At 37.1% G+C, this 24,087-nt stretch overlaps 1 protein-coding gene across 15 annotated transcripts; it reads right to left on the bottom strand.

Annotated features, from left to right (window-relative positions):
• Positions 1–271: 271 nt before the first annotated feature.
• Positions 272–10,315, bottom strand: LOC107791698 (uncharacterized). 15 transcript variants are annotated; one of them, XR_012711075.1, is made up of 8 exons: positions 10,143–10,307; positions 8,370–8,423; positions 7,683–7,986; positions 7,456–7,541; positions 7,314–7,373; positions 2,750–2,991; positions 1,425–1,490; positions 272–756 (listed from the first exon to the last, which is right to left on the bottom strand). XR_012711075.1 is itself a non-coding variant. In XM_075256220.1 (6 exons), exon 6 carries the CDS (start codon positions 4,190–4,192, stop codon positions 3,056–3,058), a length of 1,137 nt encoding a protein of 378 aa, XP_075112321.1. In that variant the 5' UTR covers positions 4,193–4,982; positions 7,314–7,373; positions 7,456–7,541; positions 7,683–7,986; positions 8,370–8,423; positions 10,143–10,315; the 3' UTR covers positions 2,998–3,055. The 15 variants fall into 15 exon arrangements, 8 of the variants coding, with proteins under 8 accessions (XP_075112321.1, XP_075112322.1, XP_075112319.1 ...); XR_012711073.1 differs by lacking the exon at positions 10,143–10,307 and adding an exon at positions 2,049–2,138 and having other exon boundaries at positions 8,370–10,127; XR_012711076.1 differs by lacking the exon at positions 10,143–10,307 and adding an exon at positions 9,717–10,125 and having other exon boundaries at positions 272–747.
• Positions 10,316–24,087: the final 13,772 nt, after the last annotated feature.

The following is a 24,087-nucleotide window of genomic DNA, read 5'->3' as shown; positions in this document are numbered from 1 at the left end:
AAAAAAAATACATAACTCCTTTTGGAAGCTGCCAATAGAAACATTAAATCAAGTTTCAATTACGAGAAAGATAGTCAGCAGATAGTTCTACACTTTTTGGTGCTTAACATGAGGGACAGACCATTATTGAAAGCTTCAATGTATCAAAAGAAAGAGATAATGTAAGGAGGAATTTTAAATAATTTAAGCAAACTGTAAATGAAATCAATTATCATAATGGACAAATAGAAGTTAAATGGTCATTGTAAAAGGACAAGGTCAGTATGCATCCTTTAGAATGTATGAAGTGATAAGTGTGTTCTTTATATTAAACTGTTCAAAGTGTTTACTTTACCCACAACGCCAAAAAAATATTAGGAGCTAGGAAAAAAAATTTATTAGGAGTTCATCAACAACATTAAACGATGCATGAAAATAAACATAATGAAGTGAAGACAATATGAAGCGTACAAAGTCGATATTTTCCCTTCAGTGGGAGCTTTTATTTGCCGATGAGGTCAATTCCACGGCCCTTGCCCTTTTTAGTTGTTGTAGCTTTGGCAGCATCCTTTCCTTGATCTCTGCTGAAAGACCTAATTTGTTCGCTATATTGTTCTTGGTAGTCGTCACTCTCCTCATTACTATTTACCTCGTCATCTTCAGATTCAAATGATGTATCTTTTTTCTTGCTTTTATTTGAAATTGCAGGCACCTTAAAAGACATTTTTTTGGAAAGCTTTTGAGAATTTGAAAATTCACTCACAGGTTCTGCGTCAGCTGCAGCAAACATGAATTTGCAACTATAGTAAGAAAAGACATTGAATGACTGTGAAAATAAATAGGACTTCCATGAGAACTATTTCCTCGGATAAACAAGTGAACAATTGCCTTTCACATGGTTTGTCCGTCTAATCTAACCTAATAATCAACCACGAAGAGAATCCTGAACCAGCTGAAACACATCAGAAGAAAGTAAATGAGAAAATTGTGCTACCAGTAGCAAAAAAGTAGATAACGACATGACATGGCCAACTAACATATCCACACATGAGAGATTACATAAATCATTTTTTCACAGAAAATCATATTGTACCAACAATTGGAGTTATGATTCTTTACAATGTAAACACACTGAAACCCTTATACAACATAAGTTATTTGTGATCTCAAGTTATTCGACATAATATCTACAACTTAACAAAATAAAGAACTGAAATAAGAAATTTCAGCATCGGAAATTTAAGCACGGACAATTTTCCCTTTTTGAGGTTACAGTCACAAAGATGTCTCAGAAAAATGATATATATAGACACATTCAAAATTATGTGATGTTTGTCACCTCAATCTATTATAAGACTTTGTGGTGTTCATCAATTTTGTGCGTAGAAGATGGGGTCTTCGTCCAATCTATGGTTACAAGCTAGACGTTTCAAAAACTGCATTACCTTTAAAGTATATCTAGCGTCGGACTGTCCTTGAAGGTTACGTCATAAGCTTTTCGGAGGGGCTTGCTGCATCATGAAGAAAGCGAGAATACATTCAGTCCTTGCAAACGGGAAAGCTATGATACTGAAAAAGTGTTCACAAGACTATAAAAAACCCTCGTCAAACTAAGTGTAAACCAACAGTCTAAAAAAGAGCAAAACAAACATAATGTTTTTTCTAGGTGGCTCAGTTGATAAATTTCGCCATCAAGTAATTCACAAAGAAACCTCCTAGATAAGACACTGAAAAGCAACTTAAGATACTACAATTATTTAAAAAATAAATAAATAGAAAGTACAACAAGGACGTAAATTCATCTGTGAGAACCAAAATAAAAGTAAAGAAAACTGTGTACCTAGAGAAGAAGGAATATAGAAGAATAACAGCAAGCTTATAGAGAAAGCCACACAGTACTGTCAAATAATGCCCCATAATGGCAGCATGTTCGAGAGAAAAAGAGGCAGTAGCTATCAAATAATGCCCCATTCTAATTTTAATTTGGTTTAATAGTCATGTCCTTGCATCAAATATTAAATATTGAGATTTATATAATATAAACTCTTAGATAAGAAGTCAAATCTCACCACTGCATACGAAGTCATGTCAATCGTGATTTGCTTCATAGAGATTTCGAGCAATTGACATGAAGGTTTGTTGCTACTACTTATTTGGTTCTGATAAAAGCAGGAAGAAGTAATATAAGAACTGTATGGTGTATAGCAGCATCCTAACTCTGGAGTTTTGCAGGCACAAATTTACGTGATGAGAAGTTTTAAACAAAAGGTACATCCAAGATAACTCCAGATTTTACATAACTGAAAAGAGCTAAATTTTGATATTTTTGTAAGCAAAATGGAGACAAACATTTGCGAGTCCCCTAGGAGGGAGTATTGGAGCTAGACCGGTCAATAACAACAGAGTTTACTCCCAATATAACACTTTTTGGCGCTAAGACGAATTTAATCAGGTCCCTATACAAATATCAAATAGTGAGCAAGAAATCGAAAATGAAGGATTAAAGAAAATCATTTGTAGTAATTGAAAAGTCATATCGTAATTGAACCTACGGGCACTGTAACATGTTTGGTAGTTGTTATGCATGTGTCATGTTCAAATAAATAATTTGCTTGTGAGACAATGCCTCACATGCGAACTATATGGTCCATCTCAAAATTTTTGTGGTGTAAATAAAGATTCATAAAAGAAATAACTTCGACTAAAGGCGCATACAATGAGAAAATTTTTTGTAATAAAGTAACTCGCAAGAACCTTAAAGCATATATACCTTATTGATTTTGGAAGATCCAATATATGTTGCTTCAATAATCATCCTTCATTTTAAAATTGCAAAGTATAGATAGACAGTGAACCCTCCTCCTTTTTCCGGGCTTGGAACCGACTGTGGTGCAGTAGTATAACTGAAACATAGGTGGAATCATCTTGCATTTTAAAATTGCAAAGTATAGATAGACAGTGAACCCTCCTCTTTCTTCCGGGCTTGGGACCGGCTGTGGTGCAGTAGTGTAACTGAAACACAAGCGGAGTTAAAAACTTGCTTTTTTCATTGTTGAGCTAAAGATCATTAGGTTTCTTACGAGAAAGCTTTCTGAATAATTTCGTCATAAACCACATTATATGTTGAATGGTCATCATTACTGTCTGTTGTAGATGGGTGAATCAGTATTTTAACACAGTTTGAACTTTTCGCTCTTGATAAAGCAACATAAAGTTGACCATGAGAAAAAACAGGTTCATGTAAGTAAATTCCAACAAAATCTAATGTTTGACCTTGAGCTTTGTTTATGGCCATAGCAAAGCACAAGCGTAGGGGAAATTGTGTTCTCTTAAATTGAAGAGGTATTTTTTCATCTTGTGATGTTAACAATGGTATTCTCGGAATAAATACATATGTACTTTTGAAATCACCACTTTCAATTTTAGCACTTATGACATGTGTTCTAAAGTCACAGCATGTTAACCGTGTGCCGTTGCATAAACCTTCACAAGGATTTAGAGTTAACTTATAAGGCGGTAAACCAGGAGGATCTAAACTATGTAGAAAATCTTCAAACTGGCTTTGATCATTCGGTTCAATAGTTTCATCTATTGCAACAAATGTTTTAGACCTTTCTGGGAATTTAGTGATTAACATATTATTTATTTCGGTTACAAAGTCATTCTTCGTTGTTAAAATAACACGAGAGGCTATCATGGATGAATCGGGAGAAAATGCATGCAAATCAGGATACGTTACACTAAACAGTGCATCTAAAGATTTTGCTTCAGTCGTAAAAGGAATAACAAAAGAATCAGGAATCTCTATTTTGTCTTCACATTTAGTTCTTTCTGTTCCATTTCCAATTTGAAGTAAATATTCACAAAAAGAAGGATATATTCTTGCGCGCATATTTTTAGATAGGTATAATTTCTCAAGTTTATTCCAGATTTCAGAATACAATAAGCTTTCATGAATAAAATCTTCTTTTTTTCCATTTCGAACAACTGGTAGAGTTTGTCTAAAGTCACCTCCAAATACAACTACTTTACCACCAAACATTGTATCGATGTCCATAATATCTCTCAAAAGTGCATCAAGAGCTTCAATCAAATTCTTTTTTGCCATTGATGCCTCATCCCATACAATTAATTTTGCATCTCTAATTAGACGTGCGAGTGAACTTTGTTTACTAATGTTGCACCGAAAATTATCATCTATATCAATAGGCATTTTGAACCGTGAATGAGCAGTTCATCCTCTTGGAAGGATAAAAGCTTCCATACCAGAAGTTACAGTTGCTAAAGCTATAAATCGTTGAGATCGGATAGTTGCCAATAATGCACGATATAAAAAAGTTTTACTTGTTCCTCCAGGACCATCGATGAAGAAAGCTCCTTGTTTTCCAGAAAATACTCTGTCAATTATTATATTATATGCGCGTAATTGTTGAACATTCAATCTTTTCGGTAAGAGCAAGTCTTGTTCACTAACAATTATATTTCTTTCAAAATGAACATCCTTTGCATCCTTTGTAGTTTGAGAAGCTCTAATCTTCTCTAGAATAAGCTTATACTCATTTATGTCGTGTCCCATAGAGTGTAAGATATCATTGATATGGCTTAAAACCTTGTGCCGAACAACTTTAAAATCAGAGAAATGTTTAAAGTCTTCGGACATTGAATCTTGAAACATTTCCCATAATATTTTTGGATTAGTAAGATTACAATATACTAACAGTGTGGCAAATAAACATCTCAAGCTATATGACATTTGATAACTTACAGCCTCCGACAGACATTCAATTAGACTATTGTTACAGTATAATAATCCTCTTTTTCTGCTGATTCTCTAAATGTACTACAAGGCACCTCGTTAACAGTGCGAAGATCTTCATATGATTTAGGTCCTCTCATGTTCATTAATAATAACCTGAGATAATACATCTCTCCTTCTGTTGGGTGGCATGTTACAACACGTCCGATTACGTTACGTTTTTGCTGACATGTCCACGTTCTATATCCTGGAGACCATACAAAATGTTCCGGAAATTCCTTATACAATAATTGCATAGCTATAGCATGTTCATCAGTTGCATTCATAGCAAAAAATTCAGTCAACATAGTTTTTCTAATCATCGGATTATTGAGAATTCTATTAACAGTTTCACTACTTTTAAAAGAAACAAATTGTTGCCCTTCTAAATGTAATTGAAGATGAAAAACACTCTGAGTCATTTCACTAATAGGAAAACCAAATTACCGCCATGCCGCTTCAGGGGGTGTTACCCATCTAGCAGATCGATATTCTTTTATTTCATCTATTTCTTCATTGTTATGTATAGAAAAAACAGTTTTATCATGTCATTTGCAAATGTATTTGTAAATATATTTTAAACTTTAATATCAGAACAAACTTCAATATTCATATGACAATCAAACTTACGAAGTAAGTAAGGGTTGTATGGGACAACCCATGAATTGTCCAAATATTATTCCCTTATATGTACAAGTTCGCATGTGTTTCGTCTTCTATAAATTGGATAAGAATTCTTTCCTTTTGATGTTTGCTCAGCAAAATCTTTTGGATAATCAAATTGACAAAACCCTCTTTTCCCCATACATGAATTTGTAGGATTTAAATCACCACACGGTCCTTGCATCATATGTTGAAGCACGCGTGAATAAAGGTGCTTATTGGTATTACGATCAGGCAACTCAGCGCAAACAAACTTATCATAAGATTCAGGTGTTAATAATTTGTATTCATCACTAAGTATGATAAGAAAATGAGCATGCATAAGACCACGTTTTAAAATTCTATAGTATACATAAAAGCAACAACTTTTCCAATGATTTTTCTTTTCAAGATATCTGCTTTTAATTCTTCTACTTTTGCTCTGAATACTCGTGATACTACATCAGGTCTATTTTGAGTTCATCCGTTGATAACAAGTGTTGTTTATTTCTGGCCAAGACGGATTGCATGTCATAGTTAAAAGAATATCAGGTTTTTCAAAACGTTGCACTAATGCAATAGCATCCATATATCGTTGACGCATATCTCTTGGCCCTCCTATAAAAGTAACAGGGAGGAATGTTTTCTTGCCAATCTTGGAAGCTTCCTTTTCACCAAGTCTTAAAAAATCAATAAGTCCTTGTAGCACATCTATTCGAAACAAATCTTGATTAAAAAAATAAAAATCTAATATTTGTGTTTCTAGCCTTATGAACACATCTACTATGAATTGTTGAAATAATCTTCTACAATGTAAGACTTCATTTTTTCATCCTCTCTTATCTGGAATTTGTAACAATAATACTCACGGCAAGAAACCGTCTCTCTTTTTCGTTTTACTTTTTCCATAGTCTGAGCTTCCATATCAAGAAATCCATCAATGGAACACATGTTATTTACACTTGGTAATTCTTCATATTTACAATAACGCTGATCTCTTCGTGCGATCTTTTTAATACTACAATGCCATCCATTTTGACCGTATGAAAATAATAACGGGTATTGTAATGGGTCATAACATCCATAATAATACTTTACTGACTGAGTCTTGTCACTACATGTGTATATACGAATATGAGGTGTAGAAATAGTATCGGCAACATTATCATGTACCCATATTCCAGCCACCTATGTTGTATTTGGTAGATTATATACACGTTGATCTAACTTTGGTTCACATTTAAGCGCGATATAATAATCAAATAGTATCGGAACATTTGTCAAAGATTCTTAAAAAATGAAATATGAATTAATTGAGAGCACATGCATAAGTTTCTTTATAATTGATTCATTGATATTACTTGAACAAGCCATTCTATTAGCCAATTCATTTTCCTTATCGTAAAAGTATAACTGCATATTCTTCCTTTTTTATCAGAAGGAAGTAAATCAGGTATAAAATGATACATTTGTCCCTGAACTCGAAACGTATATATACCATAATATCTCCTTGCCAAATCTTTATTATTGGTTACACCAAGTGAAGTAAAGGCAAACATATTATTGTATGTTCTAATGTAGGTTCGAAAGGGCTTAGCTTCTGCAGTGTTGCCTTTATACAAATCTGATAATTCATTAGGCAGCTCATACGAAACTAACTTAACTCACCCGCTGCCATAACAAAATCCAGGAGATTCATATTGAAACCTTTTTGCATTGCAAAATTTACAATTTGGAACATGTTTTAATTGTGCATAATCCGCATCTTTGTCATTATTTTTCTTATGGATTACTTTGGTCAAGGTATGACCTGTATGTTATAAGTATTTTTTAAAAAAAGACATGAAAAATATTCTACTAATGAATAGTGTTACTCTAGCGTAAAAGAAATACTAACCTTTGCTTGTGGTAGTAGGGAACACATTTTGTTGTCCCTTAGATGTGCGCGATGTTGATCCTAGGCACACATTGTCACAATTTAGATGTACACCTAAGCCGTGACGTACTAACAAAGATGTTCATAGACGTTCTAGCTTTACCTCTTTCAAATACAGAAAACGCATGAGCAGCATTTTTTCCTTTATCAAAAGAACTTGAGGAAGTATTAACACATGGATGCTGCCAACTGCGACAAATATGAAAGACATTTTACATTTAATATATTCAAGCAAATGCTTATAAAATAATTACTTAGTAAAATATGAATATTTATCTGTCTGCTGCTACATTAACATAACGTAAATAAAAAGTAATAATTCAGTCTAACCTTCATCGTCAGCGGAAGAAGCCTCTCTTATGATAAGAGCATTATGTTTTCGAATCATAGGGTGACGTTGATACATTACTCTTTCATCTGGATCAACTGCCGATTTTATGGAACTATTCCATTTTTGTCACTCAAGTTCTTTGGTGCGGTGTTGTAGTAACATTGCCTCTTTTTTATCAGACAATATTTGCCCATAGATATCACGTCTTCTGACATTCTTGTCAGAGTTTGTATGTTCTGCATATGGCCGTTTGTTTCTTTGGACGGAAGATATTTTTTTCACAATTTTATTACCACAAGATGACTGCATTTATATCATTCAAATCAGAAAAGGCGTCAGCGGACCCTAAGTAACAAATTTTGTTGTTCATTCTAGTGGTAAATAATAGAAATATAACAATCTATTGGGGTTCAGTCTTCTAAAGACCAATTCTTTTAAAGAAAGTAGATAGCAGCAAAATAAAAAAAACTAAAGAGAACTTAGAATTCACATAAGAAATCCAAAATAAACAAATTAATAAAAATAGAGAACAAATCAACACCCAACCTTAGTTTGTTTTCACCTTTGAATCTTAAGACTAAACTGAAGAAAAAATTGTTAATCAAGCAAAAACCACAAAGATCTGATCTTTTTGCACAAGAACAAAAAGTAGAACAGAAATGCATAAATAAATTAAAAAAACATACTCTAAGTTGATCGTTTGAAGATGTGATCTATTTGCAACTTCTTCTCTTATGCTGCTGAGGAAATATGAAGCAAAGTAAATAAAAAGAATAGTCGGTACAATAATGGAGTGAGTTTCACCTGAAGTATTATTGACAAAAAATTAAAACCATCGAGAGAAATCGAGAAGCAAAGGAGAAGATACGGAAGTCAATAGAAGTATTGATATTAACAGAAGTACTGATATTCACAGAGCAGAATAAAGCCAGATGAAATCCCATGAAAAGCAATGAGAAATATCTGTAGGTGGATTGTTATATCACAGCTAGCCTACTCAGCAAAGTTTAGCATACTTGTATACGAAAAGGCAAGAGGTAGCAAAATGCTTTTAATTGACATTCCTTGGTAACAAAAGATTATGCAGATTAATATACTTATGCTTATAATCATTCAACAAACAAAGATAACTTGGTGTCGCACTCTCTTAACTTTCTTTGTGCAACTCTGCATTCCAAATATAATTATTTCTTACAAAGGCATAAAAGAAAATCTAACCTGTTGTAGACTATACTTTGAAAACAGCATAAGTAGCACTTGCACTATACTAAGATATCGTTGTGTTTGATCATGTTGAGAATGTATTTCGTCCAAATAAAGCTTAATTATTGAAAACTTAGATATAAAGGTTTGCCCAAAGCAGTGCGTTACCACTAAAGTTGAAAAAATTGTACCAAAAATTAGAAATTCAAACACACTATTTCGATGCAAATACCAAAAAATCTTCAACACACAGAATCTTTAGAACGTAACTATCCCCCCCCCCCCGGCACAAAGAATAATTAAAACAATTTCGACATACCAATTTCCAGAATAAATTTTTCGTAAAAATTCTTAAATCCACACCAAATTTCACAATAAATTCCCGTAAAAAATCCTAAAATTCAAAGTAAGAACCGTTGTAAATTTCTCCCCTTTCTTCAGTTCCAACGAAGCAGCAAAAACTCATTTATTCAGAGCATCGACAAGTATGTAAATTTGAAATAGGGAAAGTCAAACAGATTTTTTCTCTAAAATGCAAATTCTTACCAGATGAAGAGCGGAGATGAAGCCTCGTAGTACACAGATCAGGGAAGTAGCAAAATAAAATAAACTAAAGAGAACTTAGAATTCGCATAAGAAATCCAAAATAAACAAATTAACAAAAATAGATAACAAATCAGAACTCAACCTCAGTTTATTTTCACCTTTCTGAAACGAATCTTAAGACTAAACTGAAGAAAAGATTGCTAATCAAGCCAAAACCCCAAAGATCTTATCTTTTTGCAGAAGAACAAAAAGTAGAACAGAAAAGCATATATAAAATAAAAAACCTGCTCTTTATGGTATGCGTGAATCGAAAAAGCTGATTGCTCAAATTGCGTTGAATTATTAGGTGAGATATGCTAGATTTTGGGACAATTGATGTTGTCCTCTTTCCTTTGTTCGTTATTTTTATTTTGGGAGTGAATGCTTTTAACAAGTTCTGAATTGAGTTTTTAGCTTTGATCAATTGGGAGTGCACGCGTTGGCCAACGACAGAAAAGGTAAGCAATAAGGTTGAGCTGTAAATTATTAAAATTACGAAAATAACCCAAGACAAATTAGAAAATTCAAAAGAACAGACATGTTGACGGAGAGGTACCAATGTTCCCTCTTCTAAGCTGAAGAAAAGATTGCTAATCAAGCCAAAACCCCAAAGATCTAATCCTTTTGCAGAAGAACAAAAAGTAGAACAGAAAAGCATAAATAAAAAAAACCTGCTCTTTGTGGTATGCGTTGCTCAAATTCCGTTGAATTATTAGGTGAGATCTACTAGATTTTGGGATAATTGATGTTGTCCTCTTTCCTTTGTTCGTTATTTTTATTTTGGGAGTGGATGCTTCTAACCAGTTCTGAATTGAGTTTTTAGCTTTGATCAATTGGGAGTCCATGCGTTGGCCAACGGCAGAAAAGGTCAGCAATAAGGTTGAGCTGTAAATTACTGAAATTACATAAATACCCCAAGACAAATTAAAAAATTCAAAAGAACAGACACGTTGACGGAGAGGTGCCTGTGTTCCCTCTTCTAATAAGTAGGAATATAGATTACCTTTACTTCTAATAAAGCTTGCAAAGAATATTTTTTTACTTACGATGGAGGAAACAACTGATGTCATGGACAGAATAACAAAGTTGCCTGAGCACATCATATATCTATCATGACCCTAACCCTGAATCTGGTCGTGATGGCGCATCTCATGAAGACAAGGCCAGCCAATTAAACCCAATTCACTTTTTAAAACAGTTAAACAAATATAAAACCAGTTTAATCATAAATTAATGATAATGAGTAGCGGATATACAACCCAACATAGCCCTAACCGGGGTGTCGCAAGTCACGAGCATCTACTAGGGTATAAATACAACTGAAAGCCTGGAGTGTACAATTACAGTCTACTGAAATGAAGAGAGAGAAAAGCAGTGCTGCGAACGCCAGCTGCTACGTTGCTAAACTCTGATGACTCTGCCTCCGATCAGCCAAAACCCGCTACCGGGTGTAAAAATACCTGAATCTGCATACAAGGTACATGGAGTAAAGTGAGTACTCCAACTCAGTGAGTAACAAATGTAAATAAATACTAAAGGTAAGAAATCACGTAAAGCATACCAAGATGCTATATAGAAGCAGTTCAAAACCAGTAAGAAAGCAGTGAAGTTGTAAAAATATCTTAAAATATCTTATCTCAATTTAAACTTTTTTGAAAATGGCTTTTTCAACGGTTACGCAAATGAATGCAAAATAGTTAGTGCAGAGAAGCACAGAAATTTGCCCCTCGGGCACAAATACCATAGTTTAATAGGTAAAATGACAGATAAACAAATAAACGTTCGCCCATCGGGCATAATGACAATAATAACGCCCCTCGGGCAATATCTCAGAACAATACCAGCCCCTCGGGCAATCACATAGAACGGTACCAGCCCTTCGGGGAATCACATAGAAATTATTAGCTCATCGGGCTATCACATAGAACGATATCAGCACCTCGGGCTATCTCTCACATCACAATGGGTACCCGTGCTCACTGGGGGTATACAGACTCTGGGAGGGGGCCCTTACGGCCCAAGCGCAATATCAAGCCATCTCGTGGTATCAAACCTAGGCCCTCGGCCTCAATCAGTATCAGTGTTTCCTCACAACTAGGCCATCGGCCTTACTAAGTCAAAAATACTTACAAGCCCCTCGGGTAATAGTAAAACAGTATTTCTCAACCCAAAATATCATTTAAAATATCATTTAAGTCTCAAAATTGAGTAAAATTAGTTGAGTAGTAAAACAGTGGAAAAATAACGGGACTGAGTTCAAGTAATAAGTCAAACAGTGAGGAAATGGTAATAAAAATCCCCGAAGAGTTCAAATAGTTGGCACGAAGCCCAAATATGACAATAATCCCAAAGTATGATGAAAGCAAATAAGCTTCAGTCAAATACGCGGTAAAATCATCAATCGGGACGGACCAAGTCACAATCCCCAATAATGCACGACCCCACGCTCGTCATCAAACATGTGCCTCACCTCAATATAACACTACGATGTACAATCTGGGGGTTCAAACCCTCAAAATATCATTTACAATTATTACTCACCTCGAACCGGCTAAATCTCTAGCTCGCGACGCCATTGTCCCTCAAATCGGCCTCCACGCAAGTCGAATCTATCCAAAATCAGAACGTGGACGTCAAAATATGCTAAGGGAATAAAGCCCAAGCGAAAACAATCAAAATATGACACAATTCCCAAAATTACCCAAACCCGAACCCCATGCCCACGTCTCGAAATCGGGTAAAATTTACATTTTCAGAATCCTCATACTCTCGCGAGTCTAACCATACCAAAATTATCCAATTTCGGTACCATTTGGTCCTTCAAATTATCATTTTATATTTTTGGAAGATTCCACAAATTTTCATCCCAAAATCCATCCTAGATCACGAATTAAATGACGAATTCAATGATAGATTCATGTACTCTAGCCAAATCTGAGTTAGAATCACTTACCCCGATGAATTTCTTGAAAAACCTTCGAAAAATCGCCAAAATACGAGCTCTCTAGGTCAAAATATCAAATAAAACCCAAAACCTCGTATTTATAGAGTACCCCACGGATTTCCACCTCGGCGTACTACACAAAAACGACCGTGGTCCGCACAAAACCAGTGCGGTCTGCACAAAAACGACTGCGGCCGCACAGGTTTTCATCTGCAGTGATAAGCTTTAGTATTCTGGCCATAACTTTCGCTACAGATGTCCAAATGCCTATTATAATATGTCTCTGACAACTATATTCAATGATCTACAGCTTTCGTTATTGAATCATCCCACAATTACTTGTAAATAAAAAGATATGAGCTTCCGAAGTAGGACCAGTGAAATGTTCCCCACCGCGGCCGCACTGCATTTTGTATGGTCCACGCAGCACCTATCGCGGACGCACTTCTTTTTATGCGGTCCGCTCAGCACATACCGCGGACGCACTTCATTTTGTGCGGACCGCGCGGGTGGGTTCCAAGGCCTGCAACTCTTCTGGACCTGCTATAGCTATGATTTTCGTCCTAAAACATCCCGTAACCTACCCGGAACTCTCGGAACTTCAAACCAATTGTACTAACACATCCCATGACATCGTTCAAATTTGTTCAAAACTTCGGAACGCTCACAACAACATCCAATCACCAATTTAACATAGGATTCAAGCCTAAGAACTCCAAAAACTCTTAAATTATGTTTTCGATCAAAAAGTCTATCAAATCTCGTCTGAATGACTTGAAATTTTGCACACACATCCCAAATGACACAACGAAGCTACAGAAACTCTCGGAATTTCATTCCGACCTCTATATCAAAATCTCACCTATCAACTAGAAAACACTGAAATCTCAATTTTACCAATTCAAGCCTAAACCTTCCACGGACTTCCAACATGCATTCCAATCACGCTCCTAAGTCCCAAATCACCTAACGGAGCTAACCAAACCATAAAAATTCCAATCCGAGATCAAATACGAACAAGTCAAATCTTGGTCAAACCTTTCAAATTTTAAGCTTTCAACTGAGACTGTTCTTCCAAATTCATTCTGATTAACCTGAAACCCAACACCAACGATTTACATAAGTCATAATACACCATACGGGGCAAGTCATGCCTGAGAACTGGCTAGCAAAGTGCAAAAGCTCAAAACGACCGGTCGGGTCGTTACATTCTCCCCCACTTAAACACACGTTCGTCCTCGAACGTCCCCTGAGTTGTTCTAGAAGCCAACCAATTGCTGAATAACTTTACCATGCATATACCCGGGGGTGATCCCGTGTCACCCTATCTCATATAGGTCAGATAACATAATGCAACTAAAATTTCACAATCCAACCTAGCCCATAAACCGTAGAACCCCATTTCCACTTCCGAAATCATCCACAAGATCAGAGTCTCACATCTATCTTGAGAATAAGCCCGAACCAGCTGTAATAACCCATACTTGCAACCTCAGGTGCAATTACATGATAAACCACGTAACTCAAACGCTCGTAGTGATAACTTCTATTCACAGTAGCTGCCTACAACAACCGAATACCGGTAGAAAACCTCTTATAAACTAAAGTCTCATTCCAACACTTTCATATACTTCCAACGATAAATGAAACACACAATAAACCATAACCATTTCTCAGATCAACCATTCATGAAGCCAGTTCTCCTTTGGCAAATACCACAGCAAATTTCTGAGCCGAAGCTCGATATTCTCCTTCCAATATGCTGGAATCGAACCCGTTCGTATTCATTAATGATCCCAACGATCTCCTCTAATCCAACACACTGCTCTGGTGACATGACACATCTGTATAGGCCTAAGACACCACTTGCATAATACGCGCACCAATAAGCAATAGTCCGAACATAACTCCAATCATGAAAATAACTCAACTGAAAGAGCTGTACCTCAAGCTCACTAGTACCACCACAACACAAGCCTGAAAACTTGTCTCGCATCGTAGAAACAAAACACACAAATCTAACCCGCAAGGTCATACCTCCACATAACTTCGTTGCGATGCGTGATCCAATCCAACACTGCTCTACATGAACCACCTCAAGTCACTATGCTCGAAATAAACAACCACGCACAATTTGATGTCTAGAACCAAAGCAAATCATCATACCCACGATAGAGCAAATAACCTACATCACACAAACCCGAAAAGGACATAACCCATACACCATTCACCGAGTAATACCCAATTTCTCTTCCCGCTCAACTTTCACTATGAAACCCCAATAGAACCGCACCCGAGGTGCATATAACTGAAAAATCACAACACCTCTCTCAGCAATACAATTCGGAGCCAGCCAAGCCATCTCAAGTTAGAACACGCATCCACATTGGCCTGCGAATAAACTCCTCATCAAGGAAATCCTGAGGTTGTTCCTTCAAATCCTCTAACTCTATCGGTGCCATATGATACGGTGTCCGGCATTAAATCAATACCAAAATCAATAACCTTGCCCGGCAACATGCCCGGCCACAAGAAACACATCCAAAAAAAAGTCCCTCACCACCGGAACCGAATCAATGGTAGGAGCCTCTGTACTGACATTTATCACGAAAGCCCACATAAGAAAGACAATTCTTCCCAACCGTCCGCTGGGTCTTCGAAATATAAAACCACTTCAATAGGACATAATATGTCGAACCTCGCCACTCAATCCGTGGCATTTTCGACATAGCCAACAACGCCGCCTTAGCGCAATAGTCCAAAATGACACAACACGGAGACAACTAGTCTAAACCCAATATCACATCCAAAATCTAACATACCAAGCAACGAAAGATCCGCTCGAGTTACCAAACCCCAAATAATCACTAAACAGTGTCGATACACACGACTCACAATTACAATATAGCCTAAATGTGAGAACTTCCCTGACTCTAAGCCCATATGGCATATGACTCAACACACCCGATCCCAATTCCGTCGTCCGAATTACCGCACCTCGAATACCCAATCATTCCACGAAAGATATTCTAAAATTCCCTTGTGTCACCAAGCAAATTCGAATATCAGCAGTCGATCTAACAATAAAGTGTCGCAATTCTACCAAAGTACCATCAACTTAATCACATTGCCTTTTCTGAAACATATACCCTCGTCAAATCACTCCCATTTAGCAATACCATTTCCTTAATCATCTGGAGATCATCCCCCTAATCATCTGAAGTTCATTTCTCTAATAATCTGAAACTGCCCGTGCTGGCTAAGAATTTTATGACTTTCCGTTCAAAACTGAACCGTAACCTTACACACGCAAATCTCAATCCTCCACAACATACTGCATATACCATACCATCCTAGGATAACATGAGAACTTCATCTCCCTTCTGAGCCACAAACATCTACGTACTCAACTAGTCAAGAACTTTTCATTGATCCCATCTAGAAGAAAATCACTATGCATCTCATGCTCCTTGTGCCCATAGAAAATATACATCTCCAATCGAGTTAGAAACCATCAAGAACTCTCCGAGTTTCCCTTGCACAAATCATACCAGCCAGGACTGAATCCTTCTAACTCGACCAAGCTACGCAAGCCATCAAAACCTAAGAGCATTGTCGTGAAATACCTATAGGAACTCATTACCCCGTACACACCCAAGAAACTAATCATATCCTTACCATACCGATTTGGCCTACTACCCAGCTATCCCATCTATCCGAGTTTCCTTCTGATTTACCTTCAACTTGATATCCCCTCTTGCTGTAACACCACAATTCCTCAACCCAGACTTACCACACAAGACCCAAGCATAAAACTACATTGTCTAAGGCTCATAAGCCGCTGAGTACTCTCTTAAATGTTTCCAAAAGCACCACATTCAAAATACATACCCCGAAGGGACTTCCTGCGAATCTAGAACCATTACCTTCCTAATACTAATATATAAAATCCCATAGTTAATGTAGAAAGTACCACAAGTCTTGACATCTTCCAAATGAAAACTCAGTTCCTAACCACATATATGACTTTTAAATACCCAATTGTTACATGTAGAATCTTGAACACATTAGAACCATTCTCGAGAGTCATTCACTCTATTCAAACTGCAATTAGTCTGATCAAATAAACCGAACATCTCGTGCCTCATTGGCACTCCGACACCGCAGAATGTAACCTCATCCCGATACAACCAAGCAACTTCCTGCTCTATGCACCAAGCATTCTTGCCAATAACAACTCAAGACATCCTGTGATTCTCACACACCTATGAAACATCTTACAACCTTTGTTAAAAAGATTTCCTTTACTCGAGCCATCCTCGATCTCAATTTCTGCAAGCCATAACTGATTCACCAGCACGCCTCAAACTGGAATCAACATAGCACATAACCATACAATCAACTAATCAACAGCAGACTCCCTCACTTAGCTCGAAGCCATAGATCATCACACACCCAATAACTCATAACGCATATACTCTTTTGCTGCCGTAATACCATAGTGAGATTAAACTCAAATCCCTTTGTAAGCTTGTGAAAACATAAACCATCTAGTACTTTAAATCTTTAGCAAATCTCGCATTCACTCTCGCAACAGTTAAACCCACTCTCTTAAGCGACCCAATTTAAATTTGCAACACATATCTTTCACTTGCCAATGAGATCTCCTAACAGACCCATAAGGATCGCACAACCTCAGAACACTTCGTAGGAGATAACCCACCTGCTTTGCCTCCAACTAACATTCATGTATACCTTCCACCGTCATAAACTGTACGCAGTAAGTTAATCTTCCTGAGTCTGAATTCATACCGCAACATGAAATTTACTTCACTCTCAACTGGGAAACATGAAAAGATCCTTCCCATGCCCATAACTCGGGGCTATACCTCGAATCGAGATAGAATTCAAGCACCTAATAGTTCTTCTATCCTCCCGCAGAACTTTCTCATTGCTTCGAAATCATATGGATACATCTTGTAGTACCAACATACTCATCACATAGTTATTCAGTCATCACATCCACTAATAGGGACAATACCGCGTATATAAGTTCAAAAACACTTGCTCACACAATCACCACCTCGGTGCTCAAGCTATAGGCAAAAATCCGGCCTCAAGTCCTCCAGACTGGCCCAATATCAACTCACGAGATAACATCTCGCCCCTCGATCGGGGAATTACAAGCCATTGATGCACATTTGATACTGAGCGCTCATGTGCGCATACAAATGCGTGGAAAGAGTTTCAAAAGTTTACTTTTCAAGCTGAATCAAGGACGCAAGATAAGAATTCAAGAATGTGAAGTTCTTCCTAAAGGTTCTGTAGCCTCTCGAGGATAAATACAGACGTCTATGTACCGATCCGCGAGACTCTACTAAACCTGTTCATGACTCGTGAGACCTATGTAACCTAGGCTCTAATACCAACTTGTCACAACCCTAACCCCGAACCCCGTCGTGATGGTGCCTCTCATGAAGACAAGGCCAACTAATTAAACCCAATTCACTTTTTAAAATAGTTAAACAAATATAAAAGCAGTCTAATCATGAATTAATGATAAGGAGTAGCAGATATACAACCCAACACAACCATAACCAGGGTGTCACAAGTCACGAGCATCTATTAGGGTATAAATACAACTGAAAGCCTGAGGTGTACAATTACAGTCTACTGAAATGAAGAGAGAGAAAAGCAGTGTTGCGAACGCCGGCAGCTACCTTGCTAAACTCTAATGACTCTGCCTCCGATCAGCCAAAACCTGCTACCGGGTGTATAAATATCTGAATATGCACACAAGGTGCAGGGAGTAAAGTGAGTACTCCAACTCAGTGAGTAACAAATGTAAATAAAGACTAAAGGCAAGAAATCACGTAAAGCATACCAAGATGCTGTATAGAAGCAGTTCAAAACTAGTAAGAAAGCAGTGAAGCTGTAAAAATCTCTTACAATATCTTACCTCAGTCTAAACTTCTTTGAAAATGGATTTTTCAACGGTTATGCAAATGAATGCAAAATAGTTAGTGCAGAGAAGCGCAGAAATTCACCCCTCGGGCACAAATACCATAGTTTAACAGGTAAAATGACAAGTAAATATGAAAGATAAATAAATAAAGGTTCGCCCCACAGGCACAATATCAACAACTTTTCCCCTCGGGCAATATCTCAGAACAATACCAGCCCCCCGGGCAATCACATAGAACGGTACCAGCCCCTCGGGCAATCACATAGAACAATAACAACACCTCGGGCTATCACATAGAACAATATCAGTCCCCCGGGCTATCTCTCACATCACAATGGGTACCCGTGCTCACTGGGGGTGTACAGACTCCGGGAGGGGCCCCTTATGGCCCAAGTGCAATATCAAGCCATCTCGTGGCATCAAATCTAGGCCCTCGGCCTCATATCAGTCAAGCCACCTCGTGGCGTATATATCTCAGGCTCTCGGCCTCATAAACAATATCAACAAGCCACCTCGTGGCGTACATATCTCAGGCCCTCGGCCTCAATCAGTATCAGTGTTTCCTCACAACTAGGCCCTCGGCCTTACTCAGTCAAAAATACTCACAAGCCCCTCGGGCAATAGTAAAATAGTATTTCTCAGCCCAAAACATCATTTAAAATATCATTTAAGTCTCAAAATTGAGTAAAATTGGTTGAGTAGTAAAACAATGGAAAATAATGGGACTGAGTTCAAGTAATAAGTCAAACAGTGAGGAAATGGTAATAAAAATCCCCGAAGAGTTCAAATAGTTGGCACAAAGCCCAAATATGGCAATCAGCCGAAAGCATGATGAAAGAAAATAGGTTTCAGTCAAATACGCAGTAAAATCATCAATCGGGACGGACCAAGTCACAATTCCCAATAGTGCATGACCCCACGCTCGTCATCAAACGTGTGCCTCACCTCAATATAGCACTACGATGTGCAATCCGGGGTTTCAAACCCTCAGAACATCATTTACAGTCATTACTCACCTCGAACCGGCTAAATCTCTAGCTCAAGACGCCTTTGCCCCTCAAATCGGCCTCCACACGCGTCGAATCTATCCAAAACTAGAACGTGGACGTCAAAATATGCTAAGGGGACAAAGCCCAAGCGAAAACAATCAAAATATGACACAATTCCTGAAATTACCAAAAATCGAGCCTCGGGCCCACGTATCGAAATCGGGTAAAATTTACATTTTCAGAATCCTCATACCCTCACAAGTCTAACCATACCAAAATTATCCAATTCTGGTACCATTTGGTCCTTCAAATTATCATTTTATATTTTTGGAAGATTTCACAAATTTTCTTCCCAAATTCTATCCCAAATCACGAATTAAATTATGAATTCAATGATAGATTCATGTACTCTAGCCAAATCGAGTTAGAATCACTTACCTCGATAAATTTCTTGAAAATCCTTCGAAAAATCGCCAAAATCCGAGCTATCTAGGTCAAAATATCAAATAAAACCCAAAACCTCGTATTTATAGAGTACCTCACGGATTTCCACATCTGCGGACCGCACAAAAACGACCGCGGTCCGCACAAAACCAGTGCGGTCCGCACAAAACCAGTGCGGTCCGCACAAAAACGACTGCAGCCGCACAGGTTTTCTTCTGCAGTGACAGGCTTTAGTATTTTGGCCATAACTTTCGCTACAAATGTCCAAATGTCTATTATAATATGTTGCTAAAAACTAGATTCAAAGATCTACAATTTTTGTTTGATTCATCTCAAAATTCCTTGTAGATAAAAAGATATGAGCTTCCGAAGTAGGACCATTGAAATGTTCCCCATTGCGGCCGCACTACATTTTGTGCGGTTCGCACAGTACCTATCGCGGACGCACTTCTTTTTGTGCGGTTCGCACAACACATACCACTGACACACTTCATTTTGTGCGGACCGCACGAGTGGGTTTCGAGGCCTGCAACCCTTCTGGACCAGCTACAGCTATGATTTTCGGCCTAAAACATTCCGGAACATACCTGGAACTCCCGGAACTTCAAACCAATTGTACCAACACATCCCATGACATCGTTCAAACTTGTTCAAACTTCGGAACGCTTACAACAATATCAAATCACCAATTTAACATAAGATTCAAGCGTAAGAACTCCAAGAACTCTTAAATTCTGCTTTCGATCAAAAAGTTTATCAAATCTCGTCCGAATGACCTAAAGTTTTGCACACACATCCCAAATGACACAACGAAGCTACTGCAACTCTCGGAATTTCATTCCGACCTCTATATAAAAATCTCACCTATCAACCGAAAAACGCCGAAATCTTAATTTCGCCTATTCAAGCCTAAACCTTCCATTGACTTCCAACATGCATTCTGATCATGCTCCTATGTCCCAAATCACCTAACGGAGCTAACCAAACTATAAAAATTCCAATCCAAGATCAAATACAAACAAGTCAAATCTTGGTCAAACCTTTCAAATTTTAAGCTTTCAACTGAGACTGTTCTTCCAAATTCATTCTGATTAACCTGAAACTCAACACCAACGATTTACATAAGTCATAATACACCACACGAGGCAAGTCATGCTCGAGAACTGGCGAGCAAAGTGCAAAAGTTCAAAATGATCGATTGGGTCTTTACAATATCACATCATACGCCGGGTTGGCCGCTACAACCTAAAAGAGGCAGCTCGAACCTAAAAGAACAGACACGTTGACGGAGAGGTGCATGTGTTCCCTCTTCTAATAAGTAGGAATATAGATTACATTTACTTCTAATAAAGCTTGCAAAGAATATTTTTTTACCCACGATGGACAGAATAACAAAGTTGCCTGAGCACATCATATATCACATCATATGTCGGGTTGGCCGTTACAACCTAAAAGAGGCAGCTCGAACTTGTGTCTTGTCCAAGACATGGAATTGCCTTTGGACTTTGAGACCTGACCTGATGTTCAATCAGTGCAGCCACAACAGTTTCAGGTCGTTGGAGAAATTTGTCAAATTCGTCGACGATTCCCTTGAGCCTTATGTCAAGGAAAACCTAAGCATCAATTCATTCATCCTTCGACAGCTTCGTCATCCAGAATTGGCTTGGCATTTAGATCGATGGATGAACGTGGCAATTAAACATAATGTCAGAGAGCTTGAAATTAACTCAGGGGCGCTCTACTATAACGTTCCTGATACTATTTATGCAGGTAAAACGCTGACTAAATTGTCGCTATGGAGGTGCAATTTTGAAATTGATAATAGCACCAATAAATTGCAAAGATTAATTAGTACATGCCCTTTCATCAGGGATCTAAAATTAGATTGCTGCAGGGGAATACGAAATCTGCATGTTTTTGGCCTAGTAAATCTAGAAAATTTAGAGCTATCGGAGTGTGAAGGACTTGAAAAACTGCAAATCTAGGCTCCAAATCTTCGAAAATTTGCACATGTAGGGGTGCCTTTGTACAAGCAACAGAAGAAACGTGAAGTGGAACTGCTGCCTTGCAAAATTGATATTATAGATGGTTATAAGACACTCGAAATTCTCAGCTTGGAAGCTAGCATCATGACGGATCAACAGTTTGAACATCAATGCTCTAAGTTGTCATCCCTTAAGGAATTGGAATTAAGGAGATATTATTGTTTAACCAAAAATAGGGATTTCGGTCAAAGCTTATGCTAGAAGAACTCGAGTTACTGATAATCAAATAGAAATAAGAATAATTGAGAAATGATAGTTGAACGCAAAGTAAATCAATGTTTTCCAATAGTATTTCTTGTCCTTACAAATGATCAATCTTCTTCTTTTATAGCTATTTCTAGGTAATACGTTTTGTTTTTACCATAATAGTGTCATTATTGATATTTAATGGCATTTATTGTAGCGTTACAATCAGTAATCATATTTAATTTAATACAGATTCCTTAACGTTTTCCGTATTTAGTGCACAGTAGTACGTATCTATACCTTATTTACTATCAGATTCATTCCCTTCCATCATAAAGAAGTTCGAGCGTCTATCTCTCTTGCTTTTTCCTGAAAATCTACTCATGTCTGTTGAAGCTCGTGTCTCTTTGATTATTCTTGTTACCTATCCTCCTTTGACTGGTCCACGTGTCATGACGTGTCATCTTATAATAAATTTCATATATAAACTTAATTTTTCCCAATACAGTTATACTATGAAAAATATAGTGATTGCGAGTGAAAAGCTCAAGAAATTCAGTTTATTACATTGGATGAATTTGGACAAATCAAAATGCTCACTCCAAATCTGATGGAATTCAGTTTTGTGGGTTGCAACACGCCATTCTCAACTATGAATCCTTATAGCCTGAAAGAGGCCGATCTGATTTTCAACTCTATCTATATCTTACTTTGGAGATGTAGATACATTTTGGTATAATAATCTTCAGGATTTCGTTAAGAAATTCAACTATTCTAAGGGTCTCATATTAGTTATCCATTGTGAGAAGGTAATTTTTCTTTCCATGACTATATTTTTCACCACTATTGTTACATCATATATAATATCTGTTTTGTGTTTCTGCAGAATAAAAGCATCCTTATTTATGAAGATGCACGAGAAATTCTGGTTCCGCCAACTCGAGAACTCCAACTACTTATTACTCCTATGAAAACTCCGACACATCTTGAATTGCTCGTAGATGATCTGATGTCCTGGGATCCCAACATAATATCCGTAGTACCAAAGCAAAATACTCGAGGTATAAGTATATATGTTATAGCCTAGCAGCTAGAACATGTTATATTTCATAATCCATGAGTTTATTCAATATATCTAATTAGTTTTTTTTTGGAATAATAACAGGCGTTGCGGCAGAATGTAACAGGAAACATAGAGAAGGAAAATGGTGAACCTAACAAAGTCAGAATTTTTAAGGGCACGGCTGCTGAGGAAGGGACCTCCAATTTGTATACTTGGCTGAAATCCACGTCGCTAATTGAGAAAATTACCACTTTTATGTTCAAATAAGACGAAAATGCTTCGCCTAACAGAACTCTAATTATCTTTCTTTTACATAGTAAAACTTAGGTAACATGCGTTCGAAGTTTTTTCTTTTTTTACTTTGCTCTGAACTTGTTTGTTACATATGAAGTAAAATTTACCTTTCCGTATGCTTTTATGAAATTTAGAGCATGTTCGTGCGAGAAGTCGATGAAAGTAATCAGCTTTTATTTATAACTTAATTTAAATTTACGTAGTTAACTGCATAAACTTAAATTTAGGTCCTTTTCTTTTCTTAATAAATTTTAAGAAATTCATCTCAGAACCCCTCTTTTATGTATTTTGGTGATCATTGATTGATCTTATTAATTTGCCACCAACTAGGATACATGTTTTGCAACAGAACAGAGAGAAGTTAGTATTATATTGTCTTATTTTTTTGAGTTTCAGGTACCATAAATATTGCTTGACATTGAAATTCTTGTATAATATCAGTGTTCTTTCTCATATTTCCTCTGTTAAATAGAACAATCTTTTTGTTCTGTATGGTTTCAATTATCAGAAAAATCAGGCCACCTTTCATAAAGGGATAAAATCCTCTTTCCATTAGTTTCAAGCAAAACACAATAGATCCAGCTTCCAACCAGAGGCGGATGCAATGTATTTGCACCAGGTTTAACTGAACCAATACTTTTGACGCGGAGGTAGATTTATATGTAAAAATTCATTAATATTGCAAT

Source organism: Nicotiana tabacum, chromosome 6, assembly GCF_000715075.1.
Source record: "Nicotiana tabacum cultivar K326 chromosome 6, ASM71507v2, whole genome shotgun sequence".
Lineage (NCBI taxonomy): Eukaryota > Viridiplantae > Streptophyta > Magnoliopsida > Solanales > Solanaceae > Nicotiana > Nicotiana tabacum.
Note: the sequence above shows the minus strand (reverse complement) of the source record. Positions and strands in the feature narration are given on the sequence as shown.